A 27,786-nucleotide genomic window follows, 5' to 3' on the forward strand; every position below is an offset into this window, starting at 1 on the left:
TTTTTATGACCGTAACATTCCAGCTGTGGTTTTGGAGACAGAATGTTTACTACCACTCCAAACACAAGGATGGTAGGTGTGTGTTCTTGCTGCCGAAAGGCTTAAAAAAGCAGCTGAGGCTCCCTTCAAGTGAGTAAACCTTTATTCAGCAAACTTTGGGGCCGCGTTCCTATGGAACGTCGGTGGTCATTCTGGAATGTGGGTCCAACAGCAGCCCAGTCATGGGTGAGCCTGGCGGCTCCGAGGCATGATGGCAGGCTGTCCTGGCTAATCGCTTCAGGCAGCCCATGGAAAACCACTTTCTGGTTAAGTGTGCATCGTACTCTTCCACCAATGGAAAAAATTGAACATGAGGAGGGTGTGTAGCTAGCAGACAAAAATATATCCAGCATTGCACAGGATCTGTTTTTAGCTCTCAACGGCCGAGCATTTGAAGTGTTCAGCGCCGTTTCCTGCCTTACCATGGGCAGAAAGAAGAGAGAGCTTGTGGATTTGTATAGAGACCCTGGCTTTGTGAAACTTTTTCTACTAATTAAAAGAGCCTGAGAAACACTGGCTACATCCAAAGTTTTGGCAAAGGTAAGGTTTATAAATGTTTATTTTCCCCCTGCTGGAGTTGAGACTTAATTTTATATGTGAGATTTAAATGTTTCTTGAAACACTGCTTTTGGGAATATTTCGTGTGCGCTGACCTTTTCTTTGTTTTACCTTATTTTGTACTCAGGCTGCATAGGGCTCGATCACCCTCAAATCTGAGGGTGTGTATGCTTTCTAACACCAACTGGTGATTTCATATGGTTGCCCACCCCCATTTTACTAATTAATTCTCCAAAAGCTAATGGCCTGTGGTATGGATTTATTTTTCCCCGTGGCTCAAGGAAGTACCATTTCTCAGTCTGATCATGTTAAAACCTTAATGACTATTACTTTATCTGTACCAGTTACTTCTTTAGGGCACAGAGGGAAGTTAAAATGTGGCAGATTGTATTTTGTAGTTTCCTGGTTATTATATAACTTCATCAGGCCTTAGTTTTTGAGCTGAGTGAGCTGTTTGGTTTAAGAGTTTCTTTTTCAGCTCGTAATTTGACGTTCACTGCTTATTAATGTTTGTCCTTAAATTTTGTCTCGAACTTTCTGAAAAAGAAATGAAATCTCTTGTAATCTGTGTGTGTGTGTTGGGGGGGGGTACCTAGTTCAAGAAGAATGACTGATTCATGTCATAATCCCCTCAGAAGCTGCTCATTCATTAGGCATTTGTCTGGATCCGGAGCTTATCAGTGGGATTGAGGAACCCTGGCTTGGCCTAGTACTTCCTCAGCTTTAAGTTAATTTGGCCAAGCATGTAATTCTCAGAAAATTGGTAGGTGGAGAGACAGAAATAGGAAGCTTTTTTGAAGTCATTGTAACTTGGAAGATTATTTATAGAATTTCTGGAAAGTAGGGGTACTGCTGAAGAGCTGCGAGGGTTTTTTCCTAACACGTTGAAGTATTTCACTGTGGCCCTCTGTCACACTTAGGGATCCTACAGTTTTTATTTCTTTCAGCATAATGGGGTTATGAGTTATTTTAGGACAGGCAATGTGTGTCTTTCAACGTGTCTCTTCTCTGTGGATGTGGCGTGCGTTGTCAGTTCCTTCACTTCCTTTACTGAAATGTCTTTTTGGGATGAGGCAGTGGTGAGGGCTGTTTGGGTCGGTTATAATTAATAGAAACATCGGTAACATTTTATTTATTTATTCTCCTTTGGACCTGGAAAGGGTTTCTCTGACAGAGAGCGCCGTCTTCTCTTCTAGTCAGATTAATACTTGTCAACTACTTTGATTTTTACCAGAGCTTGTAGACAGAAACTCAAGTCTGTGGAAGAACCCCTGACTCCAGTCCAAACCAACCAGACTGTAAATAGTGTTTTGAATGCAAGTCGATAACACCTTTCTTTCAATATTTTAGTGCAGAGGGAGTCACTTGCAAAGGCTTCTCCTTAGACCGGCCGGTTCAGGGATGCCTGGACGTGCAAGATAAGAGTTGGGCCCCTTGCCAAGACATTATCCTTCCAAAGTGGTCCCTCACTTAACCACTAAGTAAAGTAGATATTTCTGTCTTGGTGTGGTCTACAGTTGTGTTTGAGAAGAGACATATTCCCTTTTTAAGAGATTTAAAGTTAGTGCAAGGTCGCTAGAACCTCTTTTTACCATAGATATTGGGAGGATGTGGGAAGAACACCGGGAAGTCTGAAAAGGAAACACACGCTTCTTAAGTGTCAGATGGGACGCTTTCCTATACCTCCAGGTTTGGCCCACTTGTAAGATTCATTTACATGGAGATGGTAAACTGGGTTAGTGAGACCCCTTAATTCCACTGTGAGATTAAAAAAAAATTTTTTTTTAATGGAACATGTAGAACAAGATCTTTTTGGACATTAAAAAAAATTTTTTTAAGTGATACTCTGCATTTTTTATTTAACGTTAAGTGTACCTTAGGTAAAGGCCAAGATACAAATGGCTTTGTTAGGAGGACTCAAGAAAAAAAAAAAGGCATGGCATTGAAAATAATAGCAACATTAAAGATGGTGAAAGGCAGTAATAATGTAGGAGATAATCCTGAATTTCTGACTGTTGACACATACAAGTATGCAACATTGTGTTTGGAATAGTTTGAATTCTGGTGATGGCAGGGCGAGTGTCTTTATGACTCAGTTCTATCTAAAACAGGTTTATAAACGGTAGGAGGCTGTAACGTCAGTGTCCCAGGAATATATTATACACTATTGTCAGCTATTTATAGCCCACAGTATTGTCAGGCTGCAAAGGGACCTTAGACAATTTTCAAATGGGAAAACTGGAAAACCATGGAACTGACGTGGCGTGTCCAAAGTCACCGAGATGGTTAGTCGCTGAGCTGGGACGGGTTACCGGGTATCCTGTTAGCGCCTTCCTTAGACAAGCTGTTTCTTGAATTGGAAATACTTTGGTATGTACTGCTCTTTCTTTGTAAATGGTAGAGGCATGTCTGTGTATATATATGTATGTACGTGTGTATGTATATGTTTATACATGCATCCCGGGATGTCCATTCCCTCTCTTTCTGTTCTCTCTTTCATTTACTTCCCTATCTCCTTATCAGACCAGACAGACTTAAAGCTCTGGTGGGAGACAAGACTTGTCTCTCTTGTATCCTAGTGAAATTCAAAGCCATACACTCCGTTGGGGGGTCATCAGTCCTGTCATTTATCACCGGAGAGAATTTTAGGTGCACTTGTGCTGTGCTAACCTCTGATGATGAGACAGCTTTGATTAAACTTAATCTGCCAATCTTCCTGGTTCAGCCTTAGATGAAGAGTCCCCACCCCCCAATCCTACTCTGATAGAAGACTGTTTAGGATTTGTTAGTTCTGTGCCTTAATAGAGGGAGGCATGGAAGGGAACAGAAAAACAGCAGATGGGCTCCACTTCAGTGCCAAGGTAATGCAAGGCGCTTTTGGAAAGATAAACTTCACATATAAAGCGATAGACCGAGTTATCATTTCACTGTAGGAAAGGGCTGTCGTAGGTGCTACAGGAAGGAGTTGGTCCAGGGCGTTCCTAAGACTTAAATAACGTCTAAAAATCCCGGCTATCTTTAGGACAACATTGGAAAGTGAAAATGCTCCTTATCCTGTTTTTGTACTTGACCATGACACATCTCTGTAGTAGCAAAATTGTTAGAGCAGGGCAGAGAGAATGAAAATATTTTCAGGTCCTCTGTAGCCACTCCTGGAAGGTGAAGTGACAAGTGAAAGGACTCATTATACCCAGTCATAAACCAGGAACACTCATGACAGTGAAAGTTAACAGAGAGAAAAGAGCTTCATGGAGAGTGTACATAAACTCAAGGAGTACACAGGCGTATAGGTGTGTGTGTGCGGGTGTGTTCTGTTTAGCATTGATAGGATGGTCACAAATGCATCAGAAACAGCCAGACAAGGGAAATACAAAACAACAGTAAAATACCTTGGAAATAACTGGTGCCTAGCAAAGACCTTTACTTGCCCTTCCCTGCCCCCCGCCACGTGACTTCTAGGGGAAAAATTGAAATTATAAGAAGACACAGTAATAAGCAGCTTCCCGAAGAGTTAACGCCCTTTCGTCCTGGCGCCCTACTACATCTTACATAGTGTTCTCAAATGTTTTTTTCTCAAGCTTCTCTCATAGTACAGGGTGGGTGCTCTGGGGCTGGGTCCTCCTCTTGCGGGAGAGTCCTTCTGCTTTGGCTACTTAAGGACAGCATTTCAGCAATAACCCCTCTCCCCATCACACCTGATTTTCTCAATTATTTCCATCGACATGCTGCGATTTCTCCTGAAGACAGGCGGGCAGACAGACACACACCAGTAACCACCACCCTTTTTTGGATCCCTCTGTCCTCCTAGCTTCCAGTCCGTTGCTCTGTCCCCATCGCAGTAAAGCTGGAGCAAGTTCTTGCCGTTCACCGTCTTCCGTTTCATTGACCTCGTCCTCAAGCTCAGTCCAACCCCGGGTTCTCCACGCCGCTCCACGCCGGTCAGGTTCACGGATGAACTTCCACGTTGCTGGGTTCAGGGTTCTGTTATCTCTCAGTCTTTGTTATTTGGATCCTCAGAAACATTTGGCACTTCCTCACAGTCTCCTCCCTGGATTACATTTTTTGATTGGCTTTCAGGGCAGCCTATTCTCTTGGCTTCCTCTTAATTGGATTCACGGACTGTTCCTTCTGTTTCCTTCGGGTGCGCGTCTCCTTATTTCCTTGACCGCTTCATGTGGGAGTGCCTCAGGCCTCATCTCTTCCCTTTGTGTGCTTACTCCCTTGGAGAGCTCGTGCATTCATGTTTTAAATACCATCTTCATATGCAGGAGTAGCAAATTTGTAGCTCAGGCCCACCTTTCCCCTAAACGCTGTCTTCTGCGTCCAGCTGTCCACTCAGTATTACCACTTTCATGTCCAGCACACATCTCAAACCCGACTCTTTGTCTCCTTCTAAGCCGCCTCTGCTGTGCCTTCCCAATCTTCCAGAATGAAAATCATGGCGGCCTTCTTGACCTGTCACCACTCCCGCCCAGCCACCTGGGAATCCTCTTGGCCCACTTTCCTCCCTTCCACTGTATCCGGACTCAGACCACTCCTCATCACTCTCACCAAGTCCTGCCCATATCGTCTCTCACCTGAATCAGCCTAAGTGCCGCCCCCCCCCCCCCCCCCCGCCCCGCCACCTCCTGGCCCAGCTTCCACAGAGCTGCCAACAGTCCAACACCGGGCAGCCACAGTGGTCCTCTTGAAATATGCCCCTTGATGAGCCTTCTGTAGTCACCACCCTCTAATCATGACATCCAATCTCAAGGCGAAAGCCAGTGGCCTGAAAATGTCCCTTTGGGCTGCACTCTCTGGCTCCTTGTCCCTTCTTTGACCCCTTCTGTGCCAGTCATACTGCCTGCCTGTTCCACGTCTCTGGGCATCTGTACTTCTGTCCTCTGCTTTGAGTGTCTTCTCCCCAGAATCCATGTGGCCTCTGTCCTGCTAGTCTGCTTAAATGTCACCATTCGCTGAGGCCTTCCTCTTCTCCCTATTCTAAAATGACAGCACTCCTCCCCCACATGGCCCATCCCCCTTCTTTTTTTTTTTTGGCTAAAATTCTAGTCAACTTATAGTAATTTATTTACTTTTCTTATTTGTTGTTTATCCCTGCTCCATGTAATAAAAGCTCCATGAAAGCAGGAATTTTTTTTTTTTGGGGGGGTGTCTATTTATTGTTAGAGCCTCAAGTCCTGGATACAAATGCTAAATATTGTTGGACTCCTATATTTTACCTTAAACATGTAAATTTTATATTTTACTTCATGATATAATACTTTATTGAAGCAATTACAAAATTACTTAGCATTAGATGAAATTGAAGCTTCGGGAAGATGCCACTTGGCTGTTCTGTGGTCTTGAGTGCCCCTTCCCTCTGCACCCCCCCCCCCTTGGTCTTGGTCACCTGTCCCACTCTCACAGCCTTGGGGAACTATATTCTTTTTTTTTTTTTTTAAAGGTTTATTTATTTATTAGAGAGAGAGAGCACACCCATGCACGTGAGTAGGGAGAGCATCTTTGAGCAGACTCCCCGCTGAGTGAGGTGCCTATCATGGGGCTTGGAATCATGACCTGAGCCAAAACCAAAAGTCGGAGGCTTAACTGACTGAGCCGCCCAGGTGCCCCAGGAAGAGGTATATGTTAAATTCCAATGTATATTTAGGATAGTGACCATGAAGTTTACACCACCAAGAAAACAGATTTTTCCTTTGTGTGGTGTTTTTTGTAAAGCAGTAAAACTACATTGTAACCTTAAAGCTCCTCAGCTCACTTAAAAGTTCAGTTTTTCATTTCTTCCCCCTGGCCCCATTCCCAGCTGCGCAAGCCTTTGCTGCCTGGAAAAAAAGGGTGCCTCCACAGAAACACTTTTTTAGTGCTTCTTTATGAAAGGAACATAGATCACAAATGATCTAGAAGACAAGTCTGAAAGTTAACTTGTACTTTGTTTAAAAAAAAAATGGGATAATTTCAGGTGGAAAAGTACAGAAACATTTAAAATTATTTTGATGTAATGCATATGTTAATATTAAAAATTTCCAGGTTGGATTCCTGCCTTGACCCCTTAGTGATCTCGATGAAATTATTTGATCCCTGGAGGTGACAGGGGTGATCCTGCAAGCTTTTGGGGTTCTTGTGCTCTGGGTACCCTTGGCACACAACAGTTCAGGGCACATTAGATCCTTCCCCTCCCTCTGTGTGTCCATCTACTTTAGGTATCCCCAAAATTGCAAATTCCTGTAAATTATACAATTTTATTTTTTTAAAAGATTTTATTTATTTGAGAGAGCGCACAAGTGTGCGAGAGAGCACAAGCAAGGGGTGCAGCAGAGGCAGAGGGAGAAGTAGACTTCCTACTGAGCAGGGAGCCCGATGTGGGGCTCGATCCCAGGACCGTAGGATCACGACCTGAGCCGAAGGCAGATGCGTAACTGACTGAGCCACCCAGGCGCCCCTAAATTATGCAATTTTAACTATACCTAACGCTCTTCATTCTTTTCCTGAAAGTTTTCTGCCAGCTAAACTCTTACTAGGCTTGTTGTGAATAATCCTATCACTTAAGGAGAAGTTCAACAACGACTGGTTTAATTTTACTTGCGGGCCCCAGGACAGCTTCTGTTGTAGCCTTAAGCCCCCAGAACGGAGCCCTCCCAGCCGGCTGCTCTCTGAACTGCAGGAGAAGAGCTGCCCGTTTACAAGGGCGAGGAAAGCGCCTACTCAAATGAAGGGGAAAAAAATGTGTGGTTTAAGCCTGTTCATTTTTTAACTTAAATGGAGCAGTGTATAATGAAGAAAGGTTTTGCCAAGAATCACTAGGTACAATTACCATGTTCTATTTTGGTCACAGAACGTGATCGGGGTTTGGGAGTGCGGTGCCTGCTTCTGGTGCCCGCTGCACATGCCTTACCTGCTGGTCCCCGAGTCCCTGAGAAGCCATGTGGTTAACAGCCCGGGTTCCCATGCAAGGGCTTCTGTTTCTAAATGAAGCTTGGGAAGGACTCACCCAAGCCTGAACTCCCTTTTTGTGGAAGGGTTCCTGTTTATAAAAGTTTCAGAGAGGTTATTGAAAAGTCACGCTAGCAAATTTGAATCTTGTGAATCTTTGGCTGCCACTGAATGTACTGCTCGAGGTCTATAGAGGCAAGGATGTTGGCCAAATTTTGGATGAGATTTGAAGTAGACTTGGGAGAAAAGGGTGGGACTGAACATTGGATGGATATATATATATATATATATATATATATATATATACACACACACATATATATATACACACACACACATATATATATATATATATATATAAAGAAAAAGAACACATTGGAAAGAACATGGATGGAAATGTATGAAGGATTCTGATAATTTCTAAAAGAAAAATAAAAAGCTATTATTTTCACTAGGATTGTTTTACTTTAAACTATATTCTGTAATTTTGCTTGAAAAGGTGATTAAAAGAAAACAAAACAAAACTGAAATATTTTCAGTTTCTGTGATGGCCCAGATGTAGCTGGGCCTCTCAACTCCCTGACGTTCCAGTGACATACCGGTAATATTTGTGGGATTGTTGGTCTCACCACCTTGCTCATAAACTCCATGCTGTTAAAATTGTCATAAACTTGCTTATTGGTTCTACAAATTGTTCATGTTGGTAATTAGCTGCTCCCTACGCCATCTGAGAAGCCCTTTTGGGGATGGGATCAGATCATACCTCCCTTTGTTTCCCTCGTAGTTTCAGGACAGAGAGGGAGATACATAGGCGGGTCTGCACATTCATGTTGAATGGTGAGTGGAACTCTTCATGTCACTTCAACTTCCGGGTTCCTGCCGCACTAAGAACATTTTCCTCCTTTGCCAGTGCTGCCCCCACACTGATCTTTGAGGTGTGGACTCCTGTGGGATCCTTCTCCAGACCGTATCCTCAGGTGTCCCTAGGAGGTGGCTCACACTGCGGTGCTTCTGGGACAGCGGGGGCCTGGGGAGGGGTGATGATGGGCTCATGAGTGTCAGCGTCTCCCAGCCTTTCCTCCTCTCCCACCTCACCCGTCTCTAAACTTTGCCCCTGACACCAGTGGTCGGGCCCTGCTGCCCTTGATCAGTTTTTCCTGAGCAAGCTGAGGTCTTTCTCCAGTCAGTCACTTAGGGACTCAGCACGCCATCACAGAGTGTCCGTGTCTTAGAAACTGCTTTTCTGTTCCTTGGAAAGCCTTTCTTTTGTTTTCATCCTTCAAGACTCAGGTCTTTAGTTAACTTTTTGGGGGACTAATTTTTTTTTTTTAAGATTTTATGTATTTATTTGAGAGAGAGTGAGAGAGCACAAGCGGGGATGGGCGGGTGCAGAGGGAGAGGGAGAAGCAGACTCCCCTGCCGAGCAGGGCTCCTGACATGGGGTCTCCATCCCAGGATCCTGAGATCATGACCTGAGCCAAAGACAGATGCTTAACCAACTGAGCCACCCAGGTGCTCAGGGTGGGGGGCAATTTTTAACTATCCTCTGAAGAATTTGAACATACAGTGAGTTTCTCTTAAGTTGTAGAATGAAGGAGAGTGAGGACCACATGCCCAGCTTGTGTGGCCCAGGATTGCATGCTGACCATGGCTCATCTCGTCCTGTCTTTAGCTCAGGTGTTTGCCTGGGGCAGTGATGGAGCAAATATTTTGAGACTCTCTAGACTTTGTCCTTGGATCTTATTAAAACAGATGTGTGATTCTGCTACTTGTGGTTTAAGTCATTGTTTTTCACACTTTTTTTTCCTTTTATACAGGCAGACATACAAGCACAGACGAGGATTTAATTTCTTTAAACAGTTTTTACCTTTACTGGGAGGCAATTCTCTATTTTCTGTCCTATTTTATTCTGTACTCCTCTCTGTTTCTATTCTATTCTTTGAAAAATACTGATCACCGAATGATTAAATGAATTTCATGACCCGTGGTTGACCAAACATTTCCAAAGTCATGCTGCAGATGTTAGAATTTGTTATAAAGCAGGTGTGAGTGCGAGACCCTCCTGGTAATCAGTTGGCTTCCTTAGGTGATGAACGGTGCAAAAGCCAGGCTATTGTTTCTGTGGAATTTATGACCCCCTCCCTGCCTAACACCAGCCACGCTTGTCCTCGGCGTTCCAAGGTGCAGATTGGTGTGTCCGTTCATCTGTGAATATGCCTTTGGCAGGGGTCCTGCTGGATTGAAATAGAACCGATAGGACTCCACCAATGGGTGTTTAGCTTCTGAGGCCCTAGCAGCAGCTTGCTTTCTGCCCACTTTATTTGTAAGCATCACTCTTCCTAAGCATTATTCCTGTGGAGACCAGATGCTCCTTCGCCTGCCTCCTTTAGGCGTTGGGCGCAAGTCCTCTTGTGATTAGCAATGCGCTCCTTTGAGTCATGGCATTCGGTTCGCAAATTCTGACTGTAGTTCACTGACTCAGAAGGAGAGAAGCGGGTTTGGGCAATATTTATAGCATTTGTTACTAAGTTTGGGTCCTGGCAGATGAACGCATTTGTGTCAGATTTTTCAGCATATTCTTGTATTATAGCCGTCTTAATAAGACAGGCAGTAAAACTCGAAGTCAGGGTTTCTCAGCCACAACACTATTGACACATGGGGGCCATCCTGTGGACTGCTTTCCACCCACCAGATGCCCTGACCCCAGTTGTGACAATTGGAAATGTCTCCAGATGCTACCAGATGTCCCCACGGGGCCAAAATTGACATGGTGTTGAGAATGACTGCTTTAAAGTCATACCACTTGTTCAATGAGCAGTTAGGTTATTTTCGTCCAGTTTCTATCATGACTGTCTAATAACATAAGTCCATGGCTTGTGTCATTGTTTTTGTTGACATTTGGCAGACCTCTGACACATGAGGTGGTTTTTATGCTGTTATAATTTGGAGAATTGATAAAAATCAGAAGAGTGCTAACAGAACTTGGAAGATTTCAAGTTTATTGTATATAAACATATAATAATTAACATAATAGTTAATAAAATGTCTGAAACAACAGACTGTCCTAAGGTTTGATATCATAGTACGCAAAATTACACTTACAACTAAAAATTAGTAATAGTACTGTAGATTTGTGCATGTTTCCCAGTTTTTTAGGTGGTTTCATGTATATTTCCACACTTGCCTCACTCTAAGTAGGGTAGATATTTTTATCCTCAAAATTGTAAGTGGGGGGAAATGAGATTCAGAGAGTGTAAGTAACTTGCCCAAAGACTTGTGCTATTTAAGAGATGGAAACAGGTCTTAAACTCAAGTTCTCTGACACAAACCAGAGTAGGATTCTGAGATTTGTCTTTTTAATGATTGAAGTTCCCCCTCTCCAACCTCCCACCCCCAAACAAAGGAAACCAAGTAGATATTGTTACGGTTAATGATGGCTAGTCCTAGTCTCATCTTTTTTCTTAGTTCTTATCACCATCCGGAATGTTGGCCTTGGACAAGAATGAGGCTCTTATTTCAGTATGAAAATCTCTGGAATTCTATGAGAAGCCTGGTTGGTGTCTTATGGTGGTAGATCCCGAGTTTCTCTCACTGCCTTGCCCAGCCATCAATCTGTTTTTGTGCAGTGTCCCCACGCCTCCATTGTGCTTGCTGTCCCCATTCAGCGCCAGTCCTCCTCACAGAACCATCTGGCCCCTGGGGGTTGCCTCTTTTCCCCCTTTAGTTTCTCCTTCTGAGCAGCCGGCCTGGGCCAGAGACAAAGCAGTCTTTCCTCTGCTGTAAACTCTGTACTACATGAAAATGGAGACTTTGGGAATCTAACCCATCAGTTCAAGCCCGAGCTCGAGGCAGATGAAGAAAAGGTAAATCTTGCATTTCCCCCGAAAGATGTTTTGCTGTGGATTTCAGTAGGTCCCAGTGGCTGTTGGGATTGTGGTGACGTGTTTGTGAATTCCTTCACGTTGCTGGACATTTCTGGGGGTGGTCATTGATCACAGTTTTAACAAGAACAAACATCATTCTTATTTGTGATTTTAGCTTAAAAAGCACATTTATATAATTGGGGATTGGAAGGGAATGCAAAACAACAAAAGACAAGAACTTTTTTTTTTTCTTTTAGGTTCATGAGGTTGTGGTCCATTTTTAAAAATTGTGATATTTTATTATCCAATAAATAAAATAATTATTATAAAAAGTGTTTAGGCAACATATAATATTTGCTCAGTACACACAGTCTTTGCAGCATATTATTTATTCCAGAATGACTTCACTAAATTCTCTGTCAGTCAGCTGTGGGCCTGGATGCACATTTGCATACCTAGTAAGAGAAATTGTAGGTTAACATACCTAATACATGTTACTACACGGTAGCATTCCTAATACGGATTGTTATAGGTTAGTATACCTCATACGTATTTTTTTCTACTTAAAGACACCGGGAGCTTTGAACTATTTCTTCTCTTTTTTAAAAAAAAGTTCACAGGGAATCTGTTGTTTCAGTATTTTCAGCACTCTATCAACAAAGTTTTTAATGACCATAAAATTCCCTTAGTAAAGGAGTCAGGGGTGCTGAACGTTTGACCTGTTTATTCTCTTTTCTCCAGACAAAAAATCACAGCTGAAGCATGACTGATAATATCTGTTCAATTTGCCAAACTCCTCAGGGATAATTATTTCCCTTAGAGATTACCCTTCCTGTCAATAAATTCCTCATAAATATTGAATAAATTCTCCTTCGTTCTAGTTTAAGGCTGGTTTTCCTCTGCCAGGATTGGCTGGAGATGTCCAACAGCTGGTAGGCATTCCCACATGCAACAATGCACAGTATTCCCCGCCTGTCACCCCCCTTCTGCTTTCCTCTAGGGAGTGTTGTGTTCGTTATCGAAACATGTCCTCGTGGGCATACATGTCAGTCTTTTGGCCAGACCCAGTTGGGAATGATTCCTGCTCTCAGCCTGTGGTCAAGTCAGCCTTCTACCATGCGACGTTCGTTCATTTAGTTCAGAACAGGTGTGTATTGAATGAGCCTGAAAGTTGCAGGCCTTGGGTAACAGTGTCTTGTAAGGGACAGGGTCCTAGGCTATGTTTCTGAAATATAACCTGACATAAAAATTAAGCTACTTAATTTCAAAAGTAGTAGGATGAGTTGAGGTTATAAGCTGCTGCTGGGGACTGAGCTTCCCACCTGTAGCCCTTCCGTGTCTTTGAATCCTGGCCTTTGTGTGTCCTTGAGCAACTGACAAAGGGCCCTCTCAGTGGCAGTTTTGTGCCACTGACTTTGGAGAGCTTGACGCCAGTGCTATGTGTGCTGGTCTTGAGGCATATGACCTTCAGATCAGAGGGGCCTGACAAAGCAGGCGGCTGTGGGTGAGTGACCCTGGAGCCTTCACTTTTGGGGTCATCACCGGGCCTTGGTCTTGAGCAAAGTAAACAAGCACAGAGGCTCCCTGCGATCAGTCCATGGAAGGGGTCTCCGTGGTGGCAGCCAGGAGCGACTGTGGCCACTTTGAGTTCCTTAAGTTAAGGTGTAGCAGAGAAAATACTGACAACTTAGATTTTGAGCTTTTATTTTTAATTTTTACTTTTTTTATAGATTTCATTTATTAGCGAGTGAGAGAGCACACACACAAACAGGCGGAGTGACAGGCAGAGGGAGAAACAGGCTCCCCACTGAGCAGGGAGCCCGATGCAGGGCTCAATCCCAGGACCCTGGGATCATGACCTGAGCTAAAGGCAGATGCTTAACCAACTGACCCACTCAGGCGCCCCAGATTTTGAGCTTTTAAAAGGTGGGGTTCTTGAGGCGCCTGAGTGGCTCAGTTGGTTAAGTGTCTGACTCTTGATTTCAGCTTAGGTCATGATCTCAGGGTCGTGAGATAGAGCCCCATGTTGGGCTCTGCCCTGGGCGTGGAGCCTGCTTAGGATTTTCTCTCTCCTTCTCCCTCTGCCCCTCCCCCTTCCAAGAAGCAAAGGTGGGGTTCCTGTGATCCCACTCTGGGGTCAGAGTGCTCATGGGGGCCATGTTTTAGTGGCATCTCAACCAGTGGCTGTTCCCTCTTTTAGATATGTGCGAGAGCGCCCACTGGAAGGGAAGCGGTCGGTAGCGTAGCAGGTGCCGTTTCAGGCCAACGTGAGTGAGAGGCTGTTAGATCCCCCTGCTACTGCCAGAGTGAAAGATCTTTTTGACATTCCCCTCAGCCCCCCAATAAAACGCATATGTGAGAGTAGACTGAAGTCTCAGGCAGACTTGTGTCTATGGCCTTATTGGAGAAACTTAGGGCCGGTGCTTCATTAACTTTAAAAGTCACTGTGGCACCCTCCAAAGAAGCTGTACGGAAGGCCAGCCAGCACATAAAAGGACGGTCGGCACCACTAGTCATCAGAGAGCAGGCGCACTGCGGCTGCCGGAAGGTATCCTCACGTACCCTGCGACGGCCGCTACCAAACACCCAGACGACAACACTGTTGGTAAGAGTGTGGAGAAACTGGAGCCCTGCACGCCGTTGGTGGGCGTGTTACAGTGGTGCAGCTGCTGTGGAAAACAGTATGGTGGTTCCTTAAAAAATCAAACCTAGAATTACCACAGGAGCCAGCAATTCCGCCTCTGGGTGAATAGCCCAGCGGACCGAAAGCAGGGGCTCAGACGTGTTTGTAGACTGTGTGGATAGCAGCCTCGTTCCCAGCGGCCAGTGCGTGGGAAGCAGTCTGAGTGCCCACTGGTGGAAAAGTAGATGAACAGAATGGGGTGTCTGCGTGCAGTGGAGTGCGCCCCAGCTTTAAAAAGGAAGGGAATTCTGACCTAAGCTATAACATGGATGAACCTTGAAGTCATTTTACTACGTGAAAGAAGCCCGTCCCCAAAAGACGAATGCTATGTGATTGTAGTTACATGAGGCACCTCGAGTATCAAATTCACGGAGACGGAAAATGGAATGGTGGGAGCCGGGGCTGCGGGGACAGGGGTGGGGAGTTTTAGTTTTGTGAGGTAAGGGTTCTGGAGACTGCGCAACGATACGAAGGTACTGAACACGACTAACTGTACACTTGAAAGTGGTTCAGATGGTCAGTTTTATGTGATGTGTATTTTAACACAATTTACAAATATATATATAACATATATATAACACATATGTAACATACATATATATATATATATATATATATATTTTTTTTTTTTTTTTTTGAACGGGGAAAAGTCACAATTGAACCCACACTGCTCCGCACTCTCTGTCTGGCTTTGTGTTCCAGGGGTGAGCGCCGCCAGATGGCCACCCCCCAGCCTGTCTTCTCACCTTCCAAGGTGGGCCTCCTGCTCCTGCTTCTTGTGTAGAAACACTGAAACATATGCTGGAGATAAACTTTTCATCTCTGTTATGGGGTCATCCTCTATAAGAGAAGTTATTTCGTCCAAGGGCTGTTTCACTGTGATTCTGCATTTGGGGTTTTGTTTTCACTGCTGAGTCCAATAGAGAACAATGCACTGTTGTCCTATCAGGATGATGCTCCCGCGGTCCCGTCAGGGTGCAGAGTCTGAAAGTTGTTTTCTTAATGGTGGTGACAGATGAGCCGTGACTCATGCCAGCGCCTTCACCTGCCCTCCCCTGAAACAAAGGCACGCATTTGACTACAGACTGTGTGTTGAGTTAATGGCCTTTACAAGATTGGATGGGCAGTTCTGGCTTCCTTTATATCTTCCAACACCTCGATGAATCAGGCAGTTCACAGACATTTCATTTACTATTCTGACAGGGATTCTGAACACTGGTTGTTTCTTCATCTAATTTATGCGAAACCTCTGCTTTTACCGTGCGGGAGCTTAGTGTAAAACGCTTGACAGTTCTCTTGTATTTCTGTTTTTCAGGATCATTTCGTGGACCCCCTTGCCATCCTTGTTAACCATGCTGCCTTGTTCTAGGACCACGTAGAGCCTACTGACCGTTTATCTCCCCTTCAGGTAAAGCCAGCTCACGTGAGTTGGGGTTCACGTCAAGTGGCAAGAGTGTGATCAAGGTAATAAGTAAGTTTAATTGTTTGATCTGGTTATTTTTGTTTTAAAATGTGCTTGCTAACTCCCACCAAAGTCAATCCATTTGACTTTTGTGGCTGTACATTCTTAGGTGTAAAAGAAGTAAAATTAAAAACCTACTAAATATATTTTGAAATGGAACTGGAAACATGACCTCCAACTTGCTTCAAATAGTGATATACTGGTTAGAATGAAAAACTGAGGGGGAAGGTTTGCTCAAATTTAGACTTGCGTGTTTGGCTTAACTAACAGACTCCTTGAACATGTTGGGGTTTTAAAGGGAATGAAAAGAATCTAAATTTTTTTCAGACATCGACATTTTGATAAGTCAGCTTCTTTTTTTCCTCATCATGTGCTAAAATGAGGACCCTCAAAGGCTTTAGAGAGGCACTAGAAATTAGTTTTATTAAAATGTTTTTCTGCCCCACATGACAGCTTTTATTCTCTGCCCCAACCTTGTCTTCATCTCAGCCTAGTTTTTGGGGACTTCTTTTCATGGTGTTCCTTCTCTATGTGATATATCAAAGCTCCAAAAGAGTGTGGTACCCGGACTCATGTTATTACAAATGAGCCATAGGCTCTTCTATTGGGGTGTGGTATTTGCTCTTCTAGTAGCTTGTGTATAATAGAAATCTCTCTCTGATCACTGAAAAATCAGTGTATCGGATTGCCGGAGCAAAGATGCTTTCCCCTCATGTTTCTTTCCAAGAGGCATTTATTCAGAACCTCTCAACACCAAGCTGAAAGGAGGCCTCTGCCTTAAGCTGATTTTTATAACTATTCAGTGTCAATTAATATCATACAACAAATTATGTGTTTCAAGTAACTAGCACATGGGTCCGCAATATTGTCTACTTGCTTGATGACCTGCATGGCACGAAAAGGACCAATTCAGTAGGTAACTTTTGTCCCTACTTCTCTGAATTGTGTGAGGCACAGGAAAAAAAAAAAAGTTGCTTGGTTCCTTCCTCATGTGTGGAACTTTTTTTCTTCTTCTTTTTTTAGACAATTCTGTCATAAGGGAGTGCACCTTAGGTCATGTTTCTTACTGATGCTCCTGTTCTTAATTTAGGTTAAAATGGGGAACTCTGAGAGTCAGTACACCCTTCAAGGATCTAAGAATCATAGCAATACTATTACTGGTGCTAAGCAGAAGCCTTGCTCCCTGAAAATCCGCAGCAGCCATGCGAAAGATGACAAGTCACTGCACGGGTGGGGTCACGGGAGCAGCGGGGCGGGCTACAAGTCCCGGTCCCTGGCCCGAAGCTGCCTTTCTCACTTCAAGAGCAATCAGCCTTATGCGTCGAGACTGGGCGGACCCACGTGCAAAGTCCCCAAAAACAGTGCCTACGCCAAGCACAGGACGAACGCCTCAGGAAATGATTTCCAGGGCAGCAGCGCGGCCTTCTCCGCCGAGAACGGCTTCCTCTACGTCGGGCACGAGCGGGCGGACGACCCCGTGGCCTCGAGGGACTGCAATGGACACCTTCTCAACTGCTACGGGAGGAACGAGAGCGCGGCAGCCACGCCGCCCGGCGAGGACCGCAAGAGCCCCAGGGTGCTCATCAAGACGCTGGGGAAGCTGGACGGCTGCCTGCGGGTCGAGTTCCACAACGGTGGCCAGCAGGGCAGGGGGCCCCCGGGGGACGCGGGCGGCCCGGTGCAGCTGCTGCGCTACTCGCCCACCTTGGGCCCGGGGCCCGACTCGCCCCCGGACTCGCGCCCGCGCTCCAGCAAGGGCAGCTCCCTGAGCTCCGAGTCGTCCTGGTACGACTCCCCCTGGGGCCCCGCGGGCGAGGCCAGCGAGGCCAGCGAGGCCGAGGGCTCCTTCCCGGTGCCCGGCCCGCCCGCCCCCCGCCTCTGCGCCGACTTCCCGCCGCCCGGGGCCCCAAAGCCGTTCAACCAAAGCTCGTCCCTGTCCTCGCTCCGGGAGCTCTACCCCGCGCCCAGCCCCGCGCCGTCGGGTCTGCGGCTGTCCGACGAGTTCGTGGGCGCGCACGCCAGCCTCAGCCACCGCGTGTCCTTTGCCTCGGACATGGACGTGCCGTCCCGGGTGGAGCGCAGGGACCCCGGCCCGTACTCGTCCTTCACCCTCCCGTGCCGCAAGTCCAAGGCCTTGACCGAGGACGCCTCCAAGAAGGACACGCTCAAAGCCCGCATGCGCCGCATCAGTGACTGGACGGGGAGCCTCTCCAGAAAGAAAAGGAAGCTCCAGGTGGGTGCACCTTAGGGTGGAAGGGCAGGTTCCCTCGGGCTCCCTGTCCCTAAAACAGGAGTGTGGCGGAGCTGCCCTGGAGCACCGGCCTGAGGCTAATGGAGCTCAGGGACTGAAGAGTTTAGTCTCAGCCTGGGCACCTCTTGTCTGCGGCAGTGAGTGGTGGTGGTTTTTCTCCTGAGCTTCAGATGTGCACTTTTACTCTTAACCCACAACTTCACGCTTTCTGATGCTGTGCAAGCTCACCTCCTGTGCTCTGGTGTGAACGCCACAGGCCCTGTCCGAAGACGTGGCCAGACTGTCCTTAGAAAGTACAGCGTTCCAGAGGATTCCCCAGTGAATTGGTCATCTGAAAATTTTGCTAGAGCTCGTTCTTGAAGCCTAAACAAAAAGGAGAGATAGAGCGTTATTTTGGGCTGAGTCACCTTCCTGAACTTGACATTACTTTGGGGAAATTAACATCTTTTTTTGGTACATCAAAAAAAATAATCTGTATAATCTCACCACCTTCTAATGGGGAGCACAAACAGTTTTGAAAACATCTTGTACCCAAGAACATGTAATAACAAAAATATAATGCCTAATAAAATAAGAATTGTGATGATGATACTACTTATACATAATAATGAGGTATAAAGTCATAGTGGGGAAACAAAGTGGCTTAGTCACCAGGAAGGAAAGTAACATGTTGCCTTTTTAGGTAACTAGTGGCAATTGCTAGGTTTTTAGTTCTTCTGCTCTTGGCTTTTCTGTTTTGTTTGTTTCTACTTTTAGTTATTTGTAGAAGGAAGAAAACTTTTTCTTTTTTTTTTTCTTGCCCAGTATAAGTCACATTGTTGAAGAGAATTTAAGTGGGCCGTTTGTCTCTAGTAAAACTGCGTTTTATCCATCCTAGATAGATAGGTAATTATACAATTTTATAGAGCGTTAGGGGTGAACAAGAATATGACTTCCCTAAGTAGATTGTGTCAGAGCTCTAAAACTTACTAGTAGCTGTTTCCGTCTTATGCATGGAGTACACCACCAGCACCCCGCCTGTGTTGTGCTTTGTTGCCCTTGGCTCCCCCTTTACCCAGAGATAAAGAACAGATGATCACCGTCCTGCCACAGAACTCTTTATATCCCTGGATGTAGTAATTTGCTGACTCCTTACTCCTCCCTTCTTTATACTCAACCACTGCCCAGTAGAGATTAGACCTTTTCTCTCAGGTCCCATGTCCCGAAGGGGTGACAGAAGTTGAGCCTCATGGGGGAAATAGTTCCTGCTTTCTCTGGGGCTGCAATCCCACACTGACAACTTTTGTGCCTTTTTGATTCAGGTGTTCTGTTGCTGACTGAGGTGTAGTCGTCATTTACTCTGACCCCGAATTGATCCTGGCATTGAGCCGGTTATTCCACATCTCTTGTTTGCACAGAGTATGTTTCTCGTCTGTCTATGTGTGTGGCCTGCCTCACAGGCCGCTCTACTGAGTCTCATTCAGGTTCAGTTTGGATAAAGGCAGACCAGTAGCCACTGTGTATTGACTGCGTTCTGTCCCACTCAGGCCCTCACTGTCCCCATGGGAGGTAACCTCCTTCATGTCTGGATCATCCAGAGACTTCGCTCTGAATGGTTTGTAAGCCTGGTTATATAATCAAAGAATCCAAAATTGAAAGCTGGAAAGGACTTCCCCCTCATTTTAAAAATGAAGAAAGTAAGGCTTAAGGAATTTGAGGGTCCTCCCTGAAGACACATGGCTAGTTGTTGAAGAAGCCAGGGCCAAGGCTGTTTCTGCTAAACCTCATACCCGAGCTTTTTCCAATTAAACACATGGCCAACATATTGTTGATGGCCACTGGTAATTACTTTGGGTTTATCGAGTGTTACGGTAAACTGCTTTGGATTTTTAAAAAGAGTGCTATGAAGGCAGCTTTTTAGTTTTGCTCCTGTTCCCACAATTGATAATATATAAAGGTGAGCAAGATGGATTTTTCTGGCAACTATGCCACTTTTGTTGGTCGTGTTTTTTTTCCTCCTTTGTTTTCTTTTCACGATTTATGGCAAAGTTCAGGTTTAGATCCTTAAAAATGTAGTTATTGCATGGGAGCAAAATTTCTGATGATGTGTTGTAACATGGCACCATTGAATGCGCATTCTCACATGTGCACAAACTTCTGTCTGCCCGCAGGGCTAAGGTCCAGAAACCCTTACATGATGGATAGACTTGCTTGTTTTGACTTTCTAAGAAGTAATATGAAAAGAGCAACCCCTTCTTTTTAGGGCTTTTAACCAGTAGGGTGAGTTAGACCCTAAAAGGAGATACATTAGTGAAAAAGCATACACAACTGAAAAAGAATATCACACTAATCGGAGAGAGAGGGAGAGAATGTGCTAGAAAGGAGTTATGTGTTTGATGCCGATAAACCCTTCATATTAATGGGTCTGAACTGTGAGTCCTTGTTCCTGTCCTGGGTGAACTTTCAGTTCTGTCAGTGAGGGTGGGCTGGGTTATGCTGAGGTAACAGAAAGCTCTCAGATCTCCAAGGTTTAGCACAAGCAAAGTTTCTTTCTTTCCCGTGCTGTCACTCTGGTCTGCACTGTTCCTCTCTGGGACCCCAGGTCCATAGAGCAGTTCCATCTGGAACACCGCGAGCTGTGATAGCAGAAGGAGAAAGAAAATCGTGTGTTAGCTTTTAAAGCTTCCACGTTTCACTTCTGTTCACATTTATTGGCCAAAGCAAGTAGCATGGTCATGCCTAACTCGGAGGGAGGGAGAGGGAGAAGGAATGACCGTGCCCTGGGCCTGGGCAGAGGGCCAGGCATATTTGGTGGGTGGCAGTGACAGAGGACATTCAAGATGTGGAGACCCTGGCCTTTGGGCCCTCTTCATTTTAGACCTCGTGGCTCTTTGAGGGCTGTGTAGCCACAGAGAGTGGTTTCTACTGTGGGGTGAAGGAAAAAGGCACGTGAAGAATGGCAAGGTGTGGATTTGAATACATTTTCCTAGAAAGTGAGGCATGATCAGGAGTTTTACCTCCCGAGAGTGATTGAATTCTCTTGAGTCCCTGTTTTCTCTTTGCTGTAGTGCCCTGGTCATGAATGGTTATCCATTGCTTATGATTATCTAGTTACAGGCAGAGAAATGGAAATCAGACTGCTCTGTGTACACATATAACATGGCTCCTTGGTTTCACACCCGTAGCACGGTGATCAGGAGATCTAGCTGAGGGGCCTGGGTGGCTCAGTCGGTTGAGCGTCTGCCTTCGGCTCAGGTCATGATCCCAGGGTCCTGGGATCCAGCCCCACCTCAGGCTCCACACTCAGCGGGGAGTCTGCTTCTCCCTCTCCCTTCTGCTTATGATCTCTCTCTCTCTACCTCAAATAAATAAAATCTTAAAAAAAAAAAAAGTAAATCTTGTTGAGCCGATTTAGGGATGGACGTCCATTCATTCATTCCAATTAGCCTAAAAATCAGTCACTGCTTATTAGGATTCTTGATAGAAAGCTTCAGAAGTGTGTTAGAAACTGGGAAAGCTCATGTCTAAGAATCAGTAATAAATGCTAAAACGCAATATTTTCCCATTTCTTACGGAGGAAAATTTGTCATGCTTTGCCGTGGTGGAACATTTAGAAGTCAGCGCTGTGACTGCAACTGGAAGACTCTCTTCTGAGAAACACTGTCAAGGATGTTTATAGGTCACATTTAAGTTTGGCACCTGAGCGTCTTTCTCTGGCAGAGTTTGGCTTGTTTTGAAACACCCCACTATAGCTCTTGGGGGTGTCTGAGGCATCCCGGTGTTTGGGGGCTATGAGTCAGAGTCATAGCTGAAATGATGTTAATGCTCGCTAAATGAGAAGTATTCCTTCACCTCTTGGGAGTTTTCGAAGAGCAACAAAGTGACAAAAAAAAATCTGAAACTATTTTGTAAGTTTCTTCTCTAAGTGACTCACTGCAGCTGGCTTATTTGCTCTGTTCTTGCATAAGCATCTGTGTATAAATAAATCCGACTATGGGACACAGTGTAAACACAAGTGGAAAACAATATTTTCGTTAGTAATAGCTGTGCTTGGGGCTCGGTTGTGTATAGCCCCTGGGTATTTGGAAGCACTCTCCAATTGATGATTTTCCTACAAAAGATAGCAAGTACTTGCTACTGGATTTCTGGATGGAATGTTTGAAAGGAAAACACCTCCTCACAGTGGAAAATTCAGAATAAGGCCTTTGGTCAGTGGTCCTTGACTCCATTTCCCCTCATTTTTATTTTAATGGGTAAGGCAATATAATGGAAAGCCTTCTAGCAGCTGAGGAGATGGGTATGCTTAGCACCGCTCTGCAGACTTACCTTAATCTAGGCTCTAAATTTGGAATGGTAGTGTCTTTTGAGTCTCAAATGAGGCTTTTACCTTCTGCTGAAAAATGTAGTTAGTGGTGTTTATCAGTGAATGGCCTGTCTGAAAGTTATTCTTTTTGAATAACTAGACTTCTCGAAATGAGGAAACATTCCATGTTGTCAGCTCTCTGCATGGCCCCTTCAGGGCTCAGCGTGTTGTAGTCTCACAGGGGGCAGCCATTATTATATAAATATTAATTTTATTTAGAGCTGCCTGTGTCTGATTTTATGTTGTAGTACACACTGAAGGCTGGTTAAGAATCATGTCTTTGGTCTCCCCAATGCCTAGAATAAAACAGATGTTTGAATGAAAGGATGTAAGTAAATGAATATATTCTTTCCACAGAAGAAACGCCCAAATAAAAAAATACTATTTATGAAAAACAACAGTTACTAGCAAATACTTTTTGTAGGTGAAGAATCCCAGGTGCATGGTTTTTACTGTCTGAAGAAGGAAAGTAAGATGCGAGAGACCCTCAAGTCTTGATATGGGTAGAGGTCGGGAGAAGCTGGGGACTGACTGTTTTGGGCAGAGGAAGAGAAGTTTGTGTAACAACACCTGACAATACCCGAGTGCCTATTCCCTACCTCCCTTGATCCTGGAACTAGAGATTTCCTACTTTAGCTTTAAAAGGATCCAGGAGGAAGACAGACGGCAAGAGCATGAATCCCTTCCAGGAAGACACTGATTCACAGCAAAGAAATGTCAGCCTAGAAATCTTCACTGATATGTTATAAATACGCTGGTTAATGTCTTGATGCTCAGTATAGGTTAGATTTAAGATAGGAGTATTTTGTTCCTATCTTTAAGCTTTGACTCCACTGGCTGTAGACTGGGTTTTGCAACACTGTCTCTACAGTTCTTTCCGGTTTGGTGACTTGACGACTGAGGACGCATTTTTGTTAAAAGAATCTTGCTGTGCGGCAGCAGCATTAGCAATCAGCGGTACGACACGTTTGCAGTGTTGGGGAAGGGACGCTTTGGATAAAGTACATAACCTCTGATGGGTGGTCGTCTGTATTACCCACAGGAGCCGAGGTCCAAGGAAGGCAGTGACTACTTCGACAGCCGCTCAGATGGACTGAACACGGACGGACAGGGGGCCTTCCAGGTGTCTGCTTCACCGTGGTCTGGGGGCTCAGCTCAGATCCTGTCCCAGAGAAGCGAATCTTCTCATGCAATTGGCAGCGATCCCCTCCAACAGAACATTTATGAGAATTTCATGCGGGAGTTGGAAATGAGCAGGACCAATACAGAGAATGTAGAAACGTCCACAGAAACCGCAGACTCCAGCAGCGGGTCCCTCAGCTCTCTGGAGCAACTCGATCTGCTCTTCGAGAAGGAGCAAGGGGTGGTCCGAAAAGCCGGATGGCTGTTCTTCAAACCCCTTGTCACTTTGCAGAAGGAAAGGAAGCTTGAATTGGTGGCCCGGAGGAAGTGGAAACAGTACTGGGTAACACTGAAAGGTAAGTGCATTGTTGACTCAGAGCCACTGGAATCATTTCTTCCAACTGTCCCCTCTCCTAGGAAGCACCAGTCAGTCCAGTGTTAATTTGTGTCAGTGTGAAGGGATTTGATACAAAATCTCCCAGCATGCTTTGCTACAGTTACTTTCCCAAACCTGGATAACACGGCTAATGTAATATTCATCTATATTATTTGTTCTAATACATAGTGATTGAATTTAATAGTTATAGCTTATTATTTTATAGGCATTTCCGTACCATTCTTTAGTACTTTTTTTTGCATCTGGGGGTAAAAATACTCCAAGTAAATAACCAAATGTAGATCCTGAGTATCCCGTTCTGCACAAGTGTCCTTCTCAGCTCGTACGACAAACAACGTCCGGATTATCTGATTTGTGTCCTCTAACCTTTATAAACGAAGAAAGTCTAATTGTTATCACAAACAAATGCCTTTTTTTTTTTAATGTAAAGGAAATAGGAGTAAGGATTTGTTTTGTTAAGACGATGAAAGTTTCTTGTAAGCGTTGCCGCTTAAAACTTAAAATTGCCTTGCTCACTGTGGATGTATAGATGGGAAGCTATCTAAGTGTCCTGAGGAGGAGCGAGTGTGGGTTTATACAGATCTAAAGATGGTTTACACAGATGCGAGCAGGAGGGCCCCTCACAGCCTCTGGCACTTTTGCACCATCATCTTATGACTTTTGTCAGAAGAACTGAGAGTGGTGTTCAAAGCCAGACCTTATTGGGTGACAGCCTTCCCTATCCTGGGGGAAAGCAGAAATGGGAGTCCTATCTGCATACAATATGTGTGAAGGACCTGGAGCCCTTCCACAGGGCTCCTTTCTTGCTTTTTCATCCCCCTGCCCCCCATGTAGAAATTGTGAGCTGCCCCCACCCCCACCCCAGCTTTGGGGAGCTGGTACCATTTCATAATAACCCTGAAGCCTGTCTGGGAAAGGTACACTTTGGAAGGCATTTTGTCTTTAAGAGGCACCTTTCCTTAGCAAACTGGAGGGTTTATAAAACCCAAGACCCAGTCCTCTTTTCCAGCTTATGATACATTGTGGCTGAGGAAGGCCCAAGAGCTTCCCTCTCGTTTGGGCATCCTGGGCAGGCAGGTTCTCACACCAAATGATGGGCGAGATTTGGAGAGTTGAAATAAGGGGTCGAGTGCAGCAAGATACAGTTTGAAGGGATAAGTTACGTTCTCAGGTTTAATAATCAAACAACCATCCAAGTACGGGATGGGGAGATGTGGCTGCCCAGCATTACAGGGAGATTTGGGGGGTTGAGCGGTGGGCCATTCGTGGAGTGCGTTTCCAACATGATGAAGTCAAGATAAAAGTGTGATTTGAAAGAGGGAACATGGGGCACCTGGGTGGCTCAGTTGTTAAGCGTCTGCCTTCGGCTCAGGGCGTGATCCCAGCGTCCTGGGATCGAGCCCCACATCAGGCTCCTCCGCTGGGAGCCTGCTTCTTCCTCTCCCACTCCTGCTGTTTGTGTTCCCTCTCTCGCTTGCTGTCTCTCTCTCTCTCTCTGTCAAATAAATAAATAAAATCTTAAAAAAAAAAAAAAAAGAAAAAGAAAAGAGGGAACATGGTCTTTGGCTACCTCATTACAGATGTCCCGGTTCTGCCCCCGCAGCGGTCTCTCCTCCCTCTGCCCTGGGTGGAGCTGGCCACTTCTGTCCTGGGGGGTACGATAGTGCAGGAGCCCTGTTAGTAAGCAAGAGGAGGATTCTTGAAGAGGTTCGACCTGAATCTCTGACTGGAGAGGGGCGTGAAAATGTCTTCGCAGGAGAGCGAGCATCTGGGATTGATTATGAATCACAGTCTGAAGCTGCCTCCTTCCGGCGTGTTGTCTGAGAGAGATGTGCTCGACTCCACATGGGACATGTATCTGGTTTTTAAATTGTTTATTTATTGTGTTTATTTTTTAATGTAAAATTTGTTAAAACAGATGCTTTGGGAAGTCGCTTCCTGCCTGTTGTAATGGCTCTGAAATACCACCCCCCCAAGGTGGAGGCTGGTGATGGTGTGTGTTTGTGTGTCCATGACCTGCTCTAAGAATTGGGGCCATAGGTGACAGCCCGAGGGTTTAGAGCCGGGCTGTATGGAGGGTGTCATCAGGACCCAGGAACATTTAGCTTGGAGAAGACAAGGCAGGGGTGGCAGTGAGCCACAGTCTTGTGGAAGGGGTGCTGGATTTATTCTGGTTCTCCAGGGGTTAGGATGGCACTAATAGTTGGCAGGCAAGCTGATTCCAAAGTGAAAGTACAACAGTGACCAGAGCCATGAGCCAGTGGAAGGACACTACCTTCCTGATTTCCCTGCTCCTGAAGGCATTCTGCAGAGCCAGATCATGGGGGGCTTCCTGGAGGAGGAGATTCAGGCAGGTTTTCCATAGACTTGGAAGAGCCCACCTCCAGGCTCCGGTCTTCCATCATGGAAGCTACCGCAGGGACTCCTGCTGCTGACCCCTGCGGCAGGGACGGACCCAAGTGGTCTGACTGTTCCAGAATCTGCGCTCTTGCCTGTGCCCCGCTGCCTTGGTGCTTGCTCATAAAACACTTCAAGACCCATGGAGAAAGGGTGCTTTGTAAGTGTAAATGTTATCAAGCACACATTCCTTCCTTTCCTTTGCAGCCAAGGAAAGTCATGCGATAAAGATGTTTTTTTCCAGCATAACCTTTTCCATGTGGCATTCTATACGTCTTTCCTCTGGGAATTCACTAGGTTGAGTTCAACTTTCTTGGCTTAGAATCCAAGTTGTAATGTTTGGACTTAACTATTTGGTTTAATCTTAGTTATACACACACACACACACACACACACACACACACACACACACATCTGTGTGTATATACCCGCATGTACATTTAAGCAGAATTTTGAGTTCTTGAAGTATCTGGTGTGTTCTGGAGAGAGCAGCTATAAGCATGCCGTCTGGTTATACACCTGTGTTGAATGTATAGTGTGCTGAGGGCATACGTGCTTTTTTAGGGCTTGGAGGATGTCATACATTTTTACCGAAGGTAATTCTGCTTTCTATATGTCTTTTCCCGTGAGTTAGGAGAGGGGTTCATGCAGTCATTTGGGGATGCTGGTGGTTCTGCCCTGCGGTGGGCATCTGGGGATGGTTTGATGAGTGTGGCTTGGGAGGGTGTCAGGGAAAAGGTGGGTTTGAGGGAAGACGAGACTAGTTCTCTTTTTCCACTGGTGATATTTCTACTGGTACCTCGTGTATTCTCATACTTCTACCGCTGTTTCAGTCTGTTTTCTCTTTCTGCTACTGTGACAAGAACTTCCACCGGCAGCCCTCCAGGCCAATACCATCTCTTGGTGGGGACCGGGCTGGGCTGGTGGCCGCAAGTCCTGGGTGGGGGCTGTGGGGGCAGGAGATGCCACAGACAGGGGTGCACCCGTTTCCCTCAGCCTTATCACCCCAGCATTGGAGACACAGATGAGGTTAACTTTGATGTAGTACATTGACAGCTGATTTCCTCTTCTTTAAATTTGAAGCAACAGAATTGCACATACAGTTTTCCATCCTGGCCTGGGTCTAACATGACATGTCCTGTTTTGGTTTCATGCTGCCACGGTAGATGGGGCGTTCGGGTTGGCGGCATCTTGGCACCTGCCCAAGGTTGTGTTCATTTCCTCTAGATGTCATGACTCAAACCACAGCCGCTGGGCGTACAATGGTAGGGAAACTGGGAAGTGAGTGTTCACCCATCGGAAAGAATTTGGTCTGGGCAGAACTGGCATGGGTCTGTCACCTTGACCCTGACCCTTGGGTCCCCAGGTCATGGTAGGTTGCATACACAGCAGCAGTCAGACAGGACTTTCCTGATGGAAAGATTTGGGGACATTGTTTCTAAGTGCATCAGTGGCTGGAAAAAGAGACTGGCTCAGCCCTGTGGGAGCACCCTGGCCAGATACTTCCTGGTGCTTTCCCTTCTTCTGGAAGCCTCTCTTAGCCTAGTGTGGGTGCCTTTTGTTTGCAGGAAGAAAGGTTGCTAGTGCTTCTGGAGATCATTAAGTACCAGGGAGGGGAAAGTGCTGTCCCGGTGACATGCTTTCTGAGGTTAGAGCTACCTGCCAGCATCTTGTTCTCCTGGCTTCTGTGCTGTGCTGGATTCCGTGATCTGAACTGATCTGTCCAGATTAAGATGGGCTTTCGA

General features: G+C 45.5%; 1 protein-coding gene across 2 annotated transcripts in view; it reads left to right on the forward strand.

Moving 5' to 3' along the window:
* The window catches only part of TIAM2 (TIAM Rac1 associated GEF 2), a 216,159-nt gene that overhangs the window by 94,457 nt on the left and 93,916 nt on the right, over window positions 1–27,786 (forward strand). Inside the window, exons 1-4 of one of the 2 annotated variants that reach the window (XM_045805395.2) lie at window positions 443–579; window positions 15,386–15,534; window positions 16,623–17,765; window positions 23,168–23,603. In XM_045805395.2, the coding sequence (XP_045661351.1) occupies window positions 16,629–17,765; window positions 23,168–23,603 (1,573 nt within the window). In that variant the 5' untranslated portion in view covers window positions 443–579; window positions 15,386–15,534; window positions 16,623–16,628. Of the gene's footprint in view, window positions 1–442; window positions 580–15,385; window positions 15,535–16,622; window positions 17,766–23,167; window positions 23,604–27,786 lie in introns of those variants that run through there. The other variant, XM_045805394.2, reaches the window with a different exon arrangement.

The sequence above is a fragment of the Ursus americanus genome, chromosome 11 (genome assembly GCF_024610735.1).
Source record: "Ursus americanus isolate L20-20 chromosome 11, mUrsAme1.1.p, whole genome shotgun sequence".
Taxonomy (NCBI): Eukaryota; Metazoa; Chordata; class Mammalia; order Carnivora; family Ursidae; genus Ursus; species Ursus americanus.